Source organism: Curcuma longa, chromosome 11 (genome assembly GCF_044706935.1).
Source record: "Curcuma longa cultivar G26 ecotype Majalengka, Jawa Barat chromosome 11, ITB_CL_G26_1.1, whole genome shotgun sequence".
NCBI lineage: Eukaryota > Viridiplantae > Streptophyta > Magnoliopsida > Zingiberales > Zingiberaceae > Curcuma > Curcuma longa.
Window position 1 is genome coordinate 22,006,309 of NC_133871.1, and position 12,200 is coordinate 22,018,508.

Sequence of the window (12,200 nt, forward strand, 5' to 3'; positions counted from 1 at the left end):
TTCAAGGATATTGTAGGTTGACCGCTTCTGTTATCGGCGGAAGCCATCGATCGATGCGGAGCGGGAGGGCGATGGATTGGGAGGCGGCGAAGATGGTGTGCTCGCTGCAGTTCTGGAGGATGGCCGTGTACTGGACGCTTGCCCTTGTCTACTCCCACCTGTACCTGCTCTTGCTCCCTTACCTCTCCAACCTCTTCCCTTCCTGGCTCCGCCCGCCGCCGCCGCGCTTTCCTCGCCGCCGCTTCAGTCCCGGGAATCAGTGCCCCGTTCGGAGGCCCATCTGCGTGGTCACCGGGGTAAGCCCTAGCCGCACGCTTTTGCCTCTTGATCCCCCTCTGTAACTCTGAGGGTTTGTTGACCGGTTGTTGTTGGCAGGCTACTTCTGGATTGGGCAAGGCTGCTGCGAGAGCGCTGGCAGCTGAAGGCTACCATGTTCTTCTCGGTAAGAAGATGCGATGATCGATTTTCCTGAGATATTTTTTTACGGTTATTTGACATCAACTCTTGCTCTCAAATTTTCATTTTTATTTATGAACAAAATTCAGATGTTCATTTGATGCGTTGCATTTAGTTCTTAGTACAGCACCGTCTCTGACATTTTCGGGAACTTGTTCTTTAGTTGCATTTGATATATATTTTTCTTTCCGTGAGGTGAACCATTAAGGAAATGTGATAGTTATCTTCTTTGAGATATTTGATTAAAGTTATGTTTTTTTTTTGTGATAGCTTGATGAGTTGTTGGTCCATAGCAAATTTTTCTCTCAAATGTATCGAATAAAATTTAGATGTTCAATTAGACACGTTGAATTAGTTCCCAGTACGACACCCACTCTGCCAGTCGGCCAAGGAAACTGGTTTTTATTTTATATGACCTTCCTTGAAGAACTGACGAGCTTTCATGCAACACTTTACGGAATTTGTTCTTAGCTGCATCTGATGTTGTCTCCGTTAAATAAACCACTGCAGAAACTCTTCACATGCTCTACATTTATGCTTCATCATAGAATATTAATGAACTAACAATCTGTTCATTTTATTTACATGATCAAAAGCTTCACGCTCTCCTCAGGCACTAAATAAGGTATATCTTACAGCTGGAGCATCAATGGTATATATCTCCTTTTGTTATACTTTGCAAAATTATGTTGTCTTTTTGCTGCATCTTGTACAGGCTGTTTGGGAGATTAAGAAACATGATCCTAATGCCTATGTAGAAGCATTTCAACTCGACATTTCATCTATGCATTCGATTATGAAGTTTGAGTGTAATTTAAAACAGTGGCTGCAAGATGCTAATCTTCATCCTTCAGTGCAACTTCTCATAAACAATGCTGGAATATTAGCAAAATCTTCCCGTGTTACTGCAGATGGATTTGATGAGTAATCTCTATGTTCTTTCATGCAAATTTCCTTTCTATTAGCTTTTGCAGGACTGCAGTTTCTTATTTCAAACATTTCCCAATCCCTCACTTTAAGAATTTTTGCCTTTTTATTGAGTGGCAAATTATGTCTGTTTTTCTATGAAATCTTGGGTGTATCTTACAAATTTTGTTTTGGATAAGAAAATAAAATTGCATGTCTGTTATATTAATCAGATTGCGTGAGTAGTGATAGAGGACTTTTGAGTTCAAGTCAGTCCGAATATGGTCTGATCCAGAAATCCTAACAAAAGTATCTGCTTTTCAATGAAGTTTCATTAGTCACCTTTGAGATTAGTAGTTGTGCCCTTGACTGCTTGCGGCAATTTTTTGTATGCAGGAAAGATTTATATCATAATAAATACTGTACTTTATGTCCGTTCATTTTGAATCATAAAATGTTTCTGATATAAGCTGAAAAATGTGCTGCTCTGCTGGTGATTTGAAAAAGAGATGTGACTAAGTTTCCAGTGTCAGAAAGAATAGTTCCATTTTGGTTTCTAGTAAATTCTTAAGTGCAATTTAAACACCCTTAGTTCTGATTTAGTTGCGTTCTATGAATACTCATGTTATGCAAACATGCTTTGCCTTCCATAGACAAGCCTTTCCAATAAGATAACGTTTCTTGTTGGAGTTTCATTATTTTTGCATTCAGATTGCTGAGTGAATTCATACGATGGATATGTATTAACAGAAAGATCTGAATCATCAAGCAGTGTGATACTAGAATTTGGGTACAATATTTCAATTAAGAAGAGAGCTTTCTGATCCTACTCGAGATAAGTTTCTGCCTACTTTTTATGTGATAGTAGGATGGATCTCTGATCCACGTAGTTTCTTGACATATTAGCTAAATTGTGTTCACCTGTGTCTTATATCTAGGCATTCTTGCTTCTGCTTCTTAAAAAAGTTAGCATACAGTCATGTTCAACTGTTGAAATTGGTTGAACCGGTTATCTCTGAAAGGCAAATTTTTTTTGTTCCTGTTGTGATAGTAGGATTTATGTTTTGATTTTTATTGCAGGATGATAGAAACAAACTACCTCGGTACATTCTTTCTGACCAATATTCTGTTGCCACTTCTGAAAAATAGCCCAGTACCTTCAAGGATAGTCAATGTGACATCATTTACTCATAGATGTGGTGAGCTTAAAACAAGAACTCAGCATAATCATTGTTATTAAAGCAGACACCATGTTTCTAGATTTTTTTATTGATTAAGCAAATTTCTTTATTCCATTTATGTGAACTTTACATATTCATGTGTTATATTCTAATAATTTTTGGTCCTTATCTCTGACCATAGTTTCTAGTGTTGATCAAAACAAGGGAATCCTAGCGAGAGAAAACTTCCAGGTCTTGTCTTCAAAGAAGTATTGTTTTGCCCAAACCTATGAATATTCTAAATGTAAGTTCACCATTGAGAAATATGAATAATTACTCCAATTTCTTTTCTGACACATAGTTTGTATGCCTTCATAACAGTTTGTACACTGCTATTCTCATACGAGCTTCATCGCCAACTATATGCGATGGATTCAGCTTCAGTTGTCTCCGTCATGTATGTAACCATTCTCTAAGGATAAGATGAAATGTTGCTTGATTTTTGTTGTTATATTTAAGGCTATCTTCTTTTTTTCTTAAAAAAATTCAAAACCTTTTTACTTATTGACTATAAGTGACCAAATTAAATAACAAGAGGTATCCATTCTTTGTATTGACACCACAACAATCATATTATGTCATTCTTCTGAACTTATAGCATCCTATTTTCCGTTTAAGCTATTTGATTCTCATATTCCAAGATTAAACTTCACTTATTTTGTCCTTGCGAAAGTTGATAGTTTGAGTGTGAAAGGAGGAAACCATTTGTATATTGTGCAATGCTTTAGCTTGTCATGGTGCTCCATGGTTTGAACAGTTCATCTGTAAGATCATATCATAGATATTGTATAACTTGAAAATGAAGAATTTATCTCCTGAGCCTTTCCTTCTCATATATTAGGGCTGCTGATCCTGGATTCGTTGAGACAAACATCATGCGGGAACTTCCCCCATCCTTACAAAAGCTGGCTTTTATGGTTCTGGGATTCCTTCATCTGCTACAATCACCCGAAATTGGAGTTGGTTCTATCATCGATGCAGCTTTGGCACCACCGGTAAGTCTCATTGATGTAGTAACAGTTAATCCTCAATTTCCCCTAGCCAATAAACTAGAATTTATTATTTTCATCATGCATTTTCTTTTAGGAAGCATCAGGGAAATATTTCTTTGGGGCAAAAGGTAGGACAATTAAGTCCTCTCCCGTTTCCTATGATGTAAAACTTTCAAGGGAACTATGGTTATGTTCATATGAGCTGTTGCAAGAATGCAAGTCAAGAATAGTGAACCTATCAAAGCTTGACTAGCTCTCTATTCATCCATTGGGGACGAGTGAAGATTTTTTTTGGTGCAAAAGTAAGTTTTTCATGCTGAGCTTTAGTCTACTCTAGTGGAATTTATATGTAACTCATTTTGATCACTTCATAAAAAATCTATTTTACAGAGAACAAAAAATTCTCTAGGAAGCTCACTCAACAACTTTATGCCATCCTTTTATTATTTTTAGCCTTTTGATCTACTCTCTTACTTTTTCCCTCTTCTCCCTAACTTCCTGCCTCTTCTCCACCCGCAGATGGTGGCAGTTACTTCATATTGATTCTTATTGGTGCAAGCAAGACTTATGCATGTTATACTTTTTCTCTTATTTGGATTATGATCAGATTGAACATGCTTTTGCTTTGGTAGCTCTCCTAGTCACGATTCTATATCTTATCTTTTTTTCTCTGTTGCCCTGTCTCTGATCTTGCTAACTCTAATTTCTTTGACATTGAACACTGTCAAGCTACTGACTGCATCGTCACAAACAACTTTTGAAGTAGCTTAAGTTGCATGTGAAGTTCGATTGGGGTAATAGCTCGATTATCTCCTCATTTACGTTATGTTAAATCTTTGTTTTCAGGTATGATAGCTGGTGCAATTTCAGATCCCACTTAGTTCATTAGCTGTGTATTCCTGAGGAGACATCTGCATCAAAATGTATTCAACAAAATCGTACAAAAGCACAAGTAAAGATCAGCCTGGCTTGTTTCTAAGTTACTCAGAGAGAAAGTGCTCCCGGATACTTCCATTATTTATTATAATTTAATGATGCGTCACTTTTGCTACTCACTAGATTGGTTCTTAACTAGTAATATATCTGATCCATTGAACGTTCAATAGCGGCAGGCAGTGGAGTTGGAAGGGCCGAGCTCGACGAGGCCTGCGCTGTAGAGGACGACTCCATCGCTCAACTTCTTCTCGAAGATGAGTGAGATCCCTCTACTGTTATCTCTCACCCCTCTCCTTGGCTCTTTGTATTGCTGCCGGACTGTGCAGGCCCTCACCGGCGATGACACCACGAATACCCGGCAGTAGCGAGCCAGGTACTTGGATCTCAGCTTCGTTTGCAGGTAGAAGTAGCCGTGCCGGTCGGTGGCTCCCCTCACACGCGCCACGCTGCTCGTCACACCGCCATTGCACCTCAGAAGAACCACCACACCTGTGCAAGGTTCGATATACATAATTAAATTCTACAGTTAGACGAGTGAAGTTTGTTGTAAGAGTTTCACCTCGAAGAGGAGCAGCGTCCAGTGATGGCACGTAGCCAGGGAGATGGCATCTGCAGTAGACGACCCCCTCGGCTGCCATGGTGAAGTTCGATGACAATGGCAGCTGTGCTGGAGTAGGAGCCGGCGCTGCTTGTGCTTTCGCATTCGAAGGGAGGAGAGCAACGCTCAGGATCAAGAACTCCAGTACAAGGCCAAGTTGACGACCAAGTATTGATGAAACGCTAGCCATGGCACCAAGTATAATCTCTCTTTCTAACTCTCAGTTCTTATTTGATTCGATTGCACCTGAACTACCACCCTATTTATCGTAGCAGCTCGTTGCTGGGTTTGCTTGAGGATGAAGTCAACCTGCTGTACATACATACAAAAAAAATCCAAAGATAGAGGAAGAAGAGTGAAATATAGAGATGAACAATTATGGCTAGCCATCGAGAAGCTGGCCATGCACGCAAATCCTAATTGAATCGAGCCTCATAAAACGATGGGCGCGGATTCAATTTCTGCATCTTGAATTGAACCATGCACATGAACAAGTCAACCCTCGATCGCTGCAATATTATTAATTAGTTTTATTATGAAGGCAGGCTATTTATCTTTATGTTTAACGTTGACTTACACGTTGATTGTAAGTGTGAGGGGAAGAAGTCGCCGTTTGCCTCCATGGCTGCACTTGGTGTAGTCCTGCAGAAGGGTAAACAATAAAAGAGTTGACGTATCACTTCATAGTGTATGATTCGGTGGGAGCGAAGAGTTGGATAGGTCATTGTAAGTAGATGGGACGAGGATCGGATCGGATGATCTCTGATCGGATGCTTCCTTATTAGGCCGGCTTTTATCGGATCCGTATTTGATTGATCAGCAAGCAAGTTGCTTTTGGATCAAGGGTTGCCCATTGTCGACTTGGAACGGAGAAAGAGGGCCACTGAAAGTACGTCTAGCCTATGCAAGATCAACAGAGTGAAGACTACTAAATCGAATATGGATCTTTCCCACGATTGATAGAATGAGCATACAAAAACTACAACCACATAGCAAAGTTAGAAGAGAGGTCTAAATGGATTCAAGTTAGACTTACCTTTTGCAAGAAAAAAAAAAGAAGTCAAAAGAACCTCCACAAAACTCCTCTAACTCAGTTAGGTAGAATGGTGTAGCTAACTAGCAAAAAAAAAAAAAGGTATAAAGTATATCTGTCCTTCTATGCAAATACTCTCTGTTCTATGGGCTTGGTACAGAGCAAGGTCCAACGTGAATGAAGCATGATCATGACTCTGATCATTCTTGATACTTAAAAGTGATAAAAGTATCGGACCACCATGGCTGTTCACAAAGAGATGTTTGTCTGCTAACAGAAATGGGCCATCGAGCAAGACAAAGGCGTAGCAACACGGTTCTTGGCCAAACGAGAAGGCATCTGTCTGCTTCTCCATTAGCAGCCACCACCTACAAGAAGAACACATCAAAATCTAACTTAAAACAATTACTGCCTAGTTTGCAATGAGAGCCGTTGTTACATTGCTCGGTTCGATTTCAAATATGTTTCAGCTCACCGAACTAAACTTTTAATTGTTTAAACGGGGCTCTAGTGGTTGGCACGTCGACACATCAATTGAGCGACTTGGAATTGTAACCAAACTTTTGTACTGACCTTCAACAATTGCAGGTCACGAGCGGTACAATCCCCATGAGCGTGCAGTTCCAGGCACCAATTCCGTTAGATTCTGTTATAAATAGTGCCTTCTTTGGCTTCTCGTTCATCTTGTTCCAGTCGATAGCAGGCGTCATCTCTTCTGATGGAGAAATCCGTCGATAGACGTGGCAGCAGCAAGCTGAAGCAGCGCTTCGCGAGGATGCTGCTCGGTTCCTCCTGCTCCGCCGCCGGCGTCGTCGCCAAGCCTCTGACGGCGCAGCTGACGGAGACCGAGGTCGACGCCGGGTGGAATGAACGGTGCAAGCTCGACCACCGGTACTGGTCCTTTCCAGCCGATGGACGGCGGGGCCGCCGCCGCGTAGCTCCGGTAGTGCAGGTCTCCATCAACTGCGGCGGACTCCGGTCCGTCGAAGCTTCCGAGCCGCTGCTCCCCTTGATCGGTATGGAGGAGGAGGAGGAGGAGGAGGAGGAGGAGGAGAGGAGGAAGTGGAAGCCGGATGGAAGTAAGAAGCAGAGGAGCAAGGTAGATTTGGATCCGAGAATGAAGAGAAGAAGCTTCCCCTGTTTTTCTTCCTCGGACTCATTGACCGAGGACGACGAGCTCGATCTCTTCGGCAGCGAGGAGGAGGAGGAGGAATCGAGAACCACTCTGTTCTCGTCCAAGAGCTTCTCCTCCGATTTCTCCGAGTTCTACCACCACACCAACCGCAAGAACAAGAACAAAAACACACAGAGCATGAAGAAGTCCACACGACTCCCGCCGCGAAGGCACGCGCCGCGGTCGACGACGAAGGAACTCCGGCCGTTGGTCTCCGTCTCGCCGGCAAAGGGCAACTATCCAGCGGGGTTCGCGGTGGTGAAGCGGTCCACCGACCCTTACGGCGACTTCAGGAGCTCCATGGTGGAGATGATCGTCGAGCGCGGCATGAGCAGGGCTCGGGACCTGGAGCGGCTCCTCCACACGTACCTCAAGCTGAACTCCGACAGGCACCACCGGGCGATCCTCCAGGCGTTCGAGGACATCTACGAAGCCATGTTTGGCAAAGAGATCGAAAAACTAGTGTAAGCTCGATCGCAGATGGAATTGAATGTTTCCTTGGATTTTATCTCAGTTCTCACTGGCAATTTTTATAGCAGAAACTCCAAATCCAATTCATCTCATCGAGAAGTAAAAGCAAGGGAAAGATGCAGCATAATAGAAGAAGGTTTTAAAGCAGCATTAATTATATTTAAATAGAAAAAGTTCAAGAAGAAATGAAACCAAAAACCAATAGCATCCAAAAGTTATGACCAGGAATAGGATCATTGCATCCATTGCTCTCCAAACAGGAAAATCAATCATGAAGAATCCGCACCGTGCATTGCCTCTCCAAATCTACAATTCATCCATCTACAACATAAAGAATCAAGTATCTAAGCTCCAGCTCAGAAGGATAAAAGACAAGTATTGTCAAAATTGAAGAAATGACGAGCCAAAATTTGCCTTTGACGAACTAAAATTTAATAAGCTAGTACAAAACCAAGTATCACGAGGCCAAATAATCCAAGAAAAATGCATAAATAACATCATAGGTAACCTTTTGTACAACTTCGACCAACATAAGACTATGATGCTCAGAAATGAACTGCGACACTATATTGAGAAATAAAAGCTAAAACCACTAGAGAGGCGATGAACTAAAAAGATTAGCTGCATATTTATTTCATGAGTGCAACAGACTACAGTGTGGAGATTGAACTCCAGAATGCAGAGGAAAACAATTGAATATTTGGTTCGTCTGTCTATCTGGTGTCTCACAAGTTTTGCAATTTATCCTCCTTCCATAATCAAAGCTAACTTTGTCTAAAGGTATTGGTAGTTTTTGACCAAAGTATCGCTTCAATCTGCTTGTCAATCATCATACATCCTCATTGCCAGCTGATATAAATAGAAGATGCAAGTGATATCAGTATAGTAATTATCTGCTTAGTTTGGCCAGATATTCATGTAAGAATTTTAGGTAGAAATTGATTTCATAGGAAGTGAAGACTTAATGAATTATCCACGTTAGTAACTTTCTGGGTTTTCTGTTATGCAAAATTAGCATAAAATCACCAACAATAGCAGCATTATAATTAAAAAAAGATTGGTTTTTCTAACATCTAGATGGTGTTACTTAAAAGACAACTCTGCCATCTAAAACATAAATAAGAGAACTACAATATATATATAGAATACAAATACAGAGAGAATGCATTGCCACGGGATAATATATTTTTTAAAATTGTCTTAAGAGTAGGGTCAACAGTAAGATTGTAAACCAAACACTTTACATAAGAAACTCCATTATGCTAATACCATCTCAAATTCCCATGCTCAAGGGCATCCATGCTTGTCGCATGATCTCAAAATTGCCTCCGACTGCAACTTGGCCAAATCAATCAGATTGTGAAAGATAACCCATACATGAGGCTCAAAAAACATATGCCAATCTGATTACGTGAGAACATTAGTACTTACCTAGGTTCTTTTCTTATTATTTTGGTTCTTCTTGGAATCTCTTTACTTGCTGCACCTACTAAAAATCTTAGCTTTAGGTGATTCCTATGTGAAAAGCCTATTTTCCGCCTAGTATTTACTAGTTAATCGAATATTTTCCCTTCTATAGTGGAGATAATCACATGATGTTCTAGGGCCCTAGGTCAATGGTTATCTTGCTGTAAAATGCGGGTTTCAAGTGAAGCAATTAAGATAACATCCCTCATCACTATCCTGTTACAGAGTTGCTTCAGTTAGATAAGTCGTGACAAGAATGGTTTGGAGAATACCTTCCGACAGCCAGCCACAACCCCTGCGCGAAATCGTGAGCATCGACGTCATCAGCGCGGAAGCCGTGGCACTGTGCATCGGCAGCATCGTTTCCACACAGAAGCTCGCCTCGACGGGAGACCTTAACAATCCGAAAGAAACTAAGCTTACGCAAAGATGAGAAACAAAGGAAAATAGAGCACGCGGCGGACACCTGAAAAAGCGGAGCGCCGCAGAGGGCCGCCGCTGCTTCGGGACCGACCGAAGAAGGGAAGGCCGCGCCGATCCGGCCCTCGAGGCTGCTCCCCGGAGGGAAGGCGAGCGGAGGAACGACCTGGCGGCCGCGATCATCACGCGCTTCGCTCTGCAGAAGGGTTCGCGCACGCCGACGATTTTAGGGCTCAGTCGAATCGAACCAACTAGCGAACCGCAAAATAAGACCACGCACGTCGCACTCGAACTCGAACTCGATCGGACCTCAAATCTTGTCTTAGTCCAACTTATTTTTAATAACAAATATTTTATTATTTCCTTTAAAAAAAAGCTATTTGATATTCCAATAATTAACTTAGATTTTTCTCATGATTTAATTTAAATTATGCAGCAGAGCATGAGTCAGTTCTTGGCGTCTTCAGAATTGACGAGCTCCAGGAATTTCTTCAGGTGGAGATTGTAAACGTACGGCCTCTCGACGTGAGCAAGATGGCCTGCGTTCTCTATGCTTTCCAGAGTAGCCTTCTCGCCCAGTTGTCTGCATTGCGTTGTGCCAAAGGAAAAGAGAAAAAAAAAACAAGTTAAAAAGAAGAAGTAGATGCAGTAATTGCTACTGATTAACTATTTGTCATCACTGATCAGTACTCTTTCATGTTCTTGGCTAGCTCGAAGTTGAATATGTTGTCGTTCTCCCCCCACAGTAACAGTATTCTCTGATCCAAAGTGGGCACTTTGGCGTCTTGGTTGCTGATCACCAAACCCTCCAGTAGCTCTGCTCTCTCCTTCCTGTTGCTGAACATGATCTGTTCACGGATGAAGGATTTTAGATCGATATTTTGTAAAATATGTGGATTGAATTGATGAAATTGGAATGAAAATTAGGAACCTCCAGGAAATCCCTGTAGAGGAAGTCGGGGAACCAGAGCTTCTTGTGCATGGAGATGGAGAGGAGGGCCTTGAGCCCCTTGATGGACTCCGGCATGAGGAGCTCCGACGAGGAGGCGAAGCCGAGCTGGTCCAGCGTGGCCTTGCCGATCGAGTCCGTCATGGCGAAGACGGAGCCGGAGATGATTAGCGACGTCACCAGCGACGGCCACCGCTCCGCCATCTTGAACGCCACCATCCCGCCGTAGCTGAACCCCACGGCGGTGCATCGCTCGACGCCGAGCCTGCTCAGCGCCGCGGCGAGGCACTCGGCCTGGAAGCCCGGGGAGCGGTCGGCGGAGGCGGTGGTGGAGCCGCCGAAGAAGAGGAGGTCGGGCACGTACACGTCGTACTGGCTCGTCAACGCCCCGAACTGGAACTGCCACGTCACGATCCCCTCGGTGGCGAAGCCGTGCACCAGCACCACCGCCGGCTTCTCACCGGCGGCGGCGGCGGCGGCGGTGGCCAGGGAGGCAGGGGGCGCGACCGACTTGGTCGCCGCTGCTTCCGGTACTACCACCGCCTTCTTCTTGAAGGCCTTGTGCTTGGGAACCCACATGCACATGACGGTGCCGGGCTCGATCTCGATAGCTTGCTGCCGGAGCCCCGCCCGGTGAACCAGCCAGTGCAGGAGCGGCTTCTGCGCCTCGACCCAGTTAACCATTTTCGATTCTGGAATCGATTCCCCACTGGAGCTCTCTACTCCTTTCTCAATCTAAATCTGGCAATCGGAATGGAGTTTATATAGGAAAATTTTGGCCTTTTTTTAAAAGCAAATTGAAGAAGAACACGATAACATCTCGTATCTTTTATAGATTTGCTGGTTAAAACAAGCGACTAACCGAACTGTTTGACTGGGCGATCATCTGCATGTGTTCATGTTGCTCAACTACTTCACCTATAATTAAATCGGGACTGCTATTTTTTAAGTTTGTTTTCTTTTATTCTCCCAGAGGTAGTTGGATTTTGGCCTCCAAACTAAACCATAAAAGGTATCGCCCACCAAGTTAAGGAACCGGTCGAGCTCATAAGATTATCAAAGGTGGAGCTCGATGTAGAGAGATTATATTAATTTCTTCAAAAGCAATTAATTGAAATGCCAACCAATAAGCGACATGATTAATTAATTATATAACCGAGTACTTATAATTAAGTTTAAACGCCATCTACAGGACAGGACAGGAGCATGGTCAGGAAATTAAGGCACCGCCATGATTTACTCTGCTTCCACTAGTTCCAGCTAGCTGCTGCAGACTCCTGCACGTCGCTACCCAAATAATGCTTCATCCCCTTCAGATTAATTCCTCCCACGCCGGCACCTGGCGCCCAAGGTCACGGTCGGAACGCCCATTTTGATCTCCTCTCTTCGCGATCGGAGGCAACGATGCGCAACCACCCGCCCGGCTAAGCAGGCCGCCAGTGTCAGAGCGCCGATGATCCCCAGCACAAGGTAGACCGGCGCGAACGAATCTTGTGAGCTGGGAGCTTGTTGGGCTTTCATGGACTGCGGATACACGAACAGAGGCCGCGGAAGTGATGACATTTCCTCGCAGAAAGT

The 12,200-nt window shown here is 43.3% G+C and overlaps 5 protein-coding genes across 8 annotated transcripts; 2 read left to right on the forward strand and 3 right to left on the reverse strand.

The window, feature by feature from the left end:
* Positions 1-50: 50 nt before the first annotated feature.
* LOC141841239 (uncharacterized) lies at positions 51-5,644 on the forward strand. Of its 3 annotated transcripts, none has more exons than XM_074729384.1 (13): positions 51-296; positions 376-442; positions 1,053-1,081; positions 1,172-1,380; positions 2,443-2,561; positions 2,725-2,826; positions 2,904-2,979; positions 3,424-3,577; positions 3,669-3,876; positions 4,421-4,526; positions 4,681-5,008; positions 5,077-5,306; positions 5,381-5,644. In XM_074729384.1, the coding sequence occupies exons 1-9, from the start codon at positions 54-56 to the stop codon at positions 3,825-3,827; spliced, it is 1,158 nt and encodes a 385-aa protein (XP_074585485.1). In that variant the 5' UTR covers positions 51-53; the 3' UTR covers positions 3,828-3,876; positions 4,421-4,526; positions 4,681-5,008; positions 5,077-5,306; positions 5,381-5,644. The 3 variants fall into 3 exon arrangements, with proteins under 3 accessions (XP_074585485.1, XP_074585484.1, XP_074585486.1); XM_074729383.1 differs by having other exon boundaries at positions 5,085-5,306; XM_074729385.1 differs by having other exon boundaries at positions 5,085-5,306; positions 5,384-5,644.
* LOC141841240 (uncharacterized) lies at positions 4,674-5,298 on the reverse strand. The gene is made up of 2 exons (XM_074729386.1): positions 5,070-5,298; positions 4,674-4,999 (listed from the first exon to the last, which is right to left on the reverse strand). Exons 1-2 carry the CDS (start codon positions 5,296-5,298, stop codon positions 4,674-4,676), a joined length of 555 nt encoding a protein of 184 aa, XP_074585487.1.
* Positions 5,645-6,810: 1,166 nt separating the features above from the next.
* On the forward strand, positions 6,811-7,855 carry LOC141837347 (uncharacterized). Its single transcript, XM_074724766.1, has one exon. The coding sequence runs from the start codon at positions 6,860-6,862 to the stop codon at positions 7,781-7,783; it is 924 nt and encodes a 307-aa protein (XP_074580867.1). The 5' UTR covers positions 6,811-6,859; the 3' UTR covers positions 7,784-7,855.
* Positions 7,856-7,913: 58 nt separating this feature from the next.
* LOC141840204 (protein NUCLEAR FUSION DEFECTIVE 6, mitochondrial-like) lies at positions 7,914-9,891 on the reverse strand. Of its 2 annotated transcripts, none has more exons than XM_074728122.1 (3): positions 9,720-9,891; positions 9,526-9,647; positions 7,914-8,107 (listed from the first exon to the last, which is right to left on the reverse strand). In XM_074728122.1, exons 1-3 carry the CDS (start codon positions 9,854-9,856, stop codon positions 8,100-8,102), a joined length of 267 nt encoding a protein of 88 aa, XP_074584223.1. In that variant the 5' UTR covers positions 9,857-9,891; the 3' UTR covers positions 7,914-8,099. The 2 variants fall into 2 exon arrangements, with proteins under 2 accessions (XP_074584223.1, XP_074584222.1); XM_074728121.1 differs by lacking the exon at positions 7,914-8,107 and adding an exon at positions 8,386-8,635.
* Positions 9,892-10,016: 125 nt separating this feature from the next.
* Positions 10,017-11,370, reverse strand: LOC141841599 (uncharacterized). The gene is made up of 3 exons (XM_074729780.1): positions 10,605-11,370; positions 10,364-10,521; positions 10,017-10,256 (listed from the first exon to the last, which is right to left on the reverse strand). Exons 1-3 carry the CDS (start codon positions 11,304-11,306, stop codon positions 10,121-10,123), a joined length of 996 nt encoding a protein of 331 aa, XP_074585881.1. The 5' UTR covers positions 11,307-11,370; the 3' UTR covers positions 10,017-10,120.
* Between the last annotated feature and the right edge of the window lie 830 nt (positions 11,371-12,200).

Bases quoted from the DNA above. Each gene is read 5' to 3' on its own strand.
- LOC141841239 (XM_074729384.1), top strand. From the start codon at position 54: ATGCGGAGCGGGAGGGCGATGGATTGGGAGGCGGCGAAGATGGTGTGC. The intron at 1,082-1,171 runs GTATATCTTACA...CATCTTGTACAG, and splicing joins CTCCTCAGGCACTAAATAAG to GCTGTTTGGGAGATTAAGAA. The intron at 3,578-3,668 runs GTAAGTCTCATT...ATTTTCTTTTAG, and splicing joins ATGCAGCTTTGGCACCACCG to GAAGCATCAGGGAAATATTT.
- LOC141841240 (XM_074729386.1), bottom strand. From the start codon at position 5,298: ATGGCTAGCGTTTCATCAATACTTGGTCGTCAACTTGGCCTTGTACTG. The intron at 5,000-5,069 runs GTGAAACTCTTA...AACCTTGCACAG, and splicing joins GGACGCTGCTCCTCTTCGAG to GTGTGGTGGTTCTTCTGAGG.
- LOC141837347 (XM_074724766.1), top strand. From the start codon at position 6,860: ATGGAGAAATCCGTCGATAGACGTGGCAGCAGCAAGCTGAAGCAGCGC.
- LOC141840204 (XM_074728121.1), bottom strand. From the start codon at position 9,856: ATGATCGCGGCCGCCAGGTCGTTCCTCCGCTCGCCTTCCCTCCGGGGA. The intron at 9,648-9,719 runs GTGTCCGCCGCG...CGGATTGTTAAG, and splicing joins GCGGCGCTCCGCTTTTTCAG to GTCTCCCGTCGAGGCGAGCT. The intron at 8,636-9,525 runs GTATTCTCCAAA...TATTTATATCAG, and splicing joins TTGTGGCTGGCTGTCGGAAG to CTGGCAATGAGGATGTATGA.
- LOC141841599 (XM_074729780.1), bottom strand. From the start codon at position 11,306: ATGGTTAACTGGGTCGAGGCGCAGAAGCCGCTCCTGCACTGGCTGGTT. The intron at 10,522-10,604 runs GTTCCTAATTTT...ATCCGTGAACAG, and splicing joins TCTACAGGGATTTCCTGGAG to ATCATGTTCAGCAACAGGAA. The intron at 10,257-10,363 runs GTACTGATCAGT...AACGCAATGCAG, and splicing joins CTAGCCAAGAACATGAAAGA to ACAACTGGGCGAGAAGGCTA.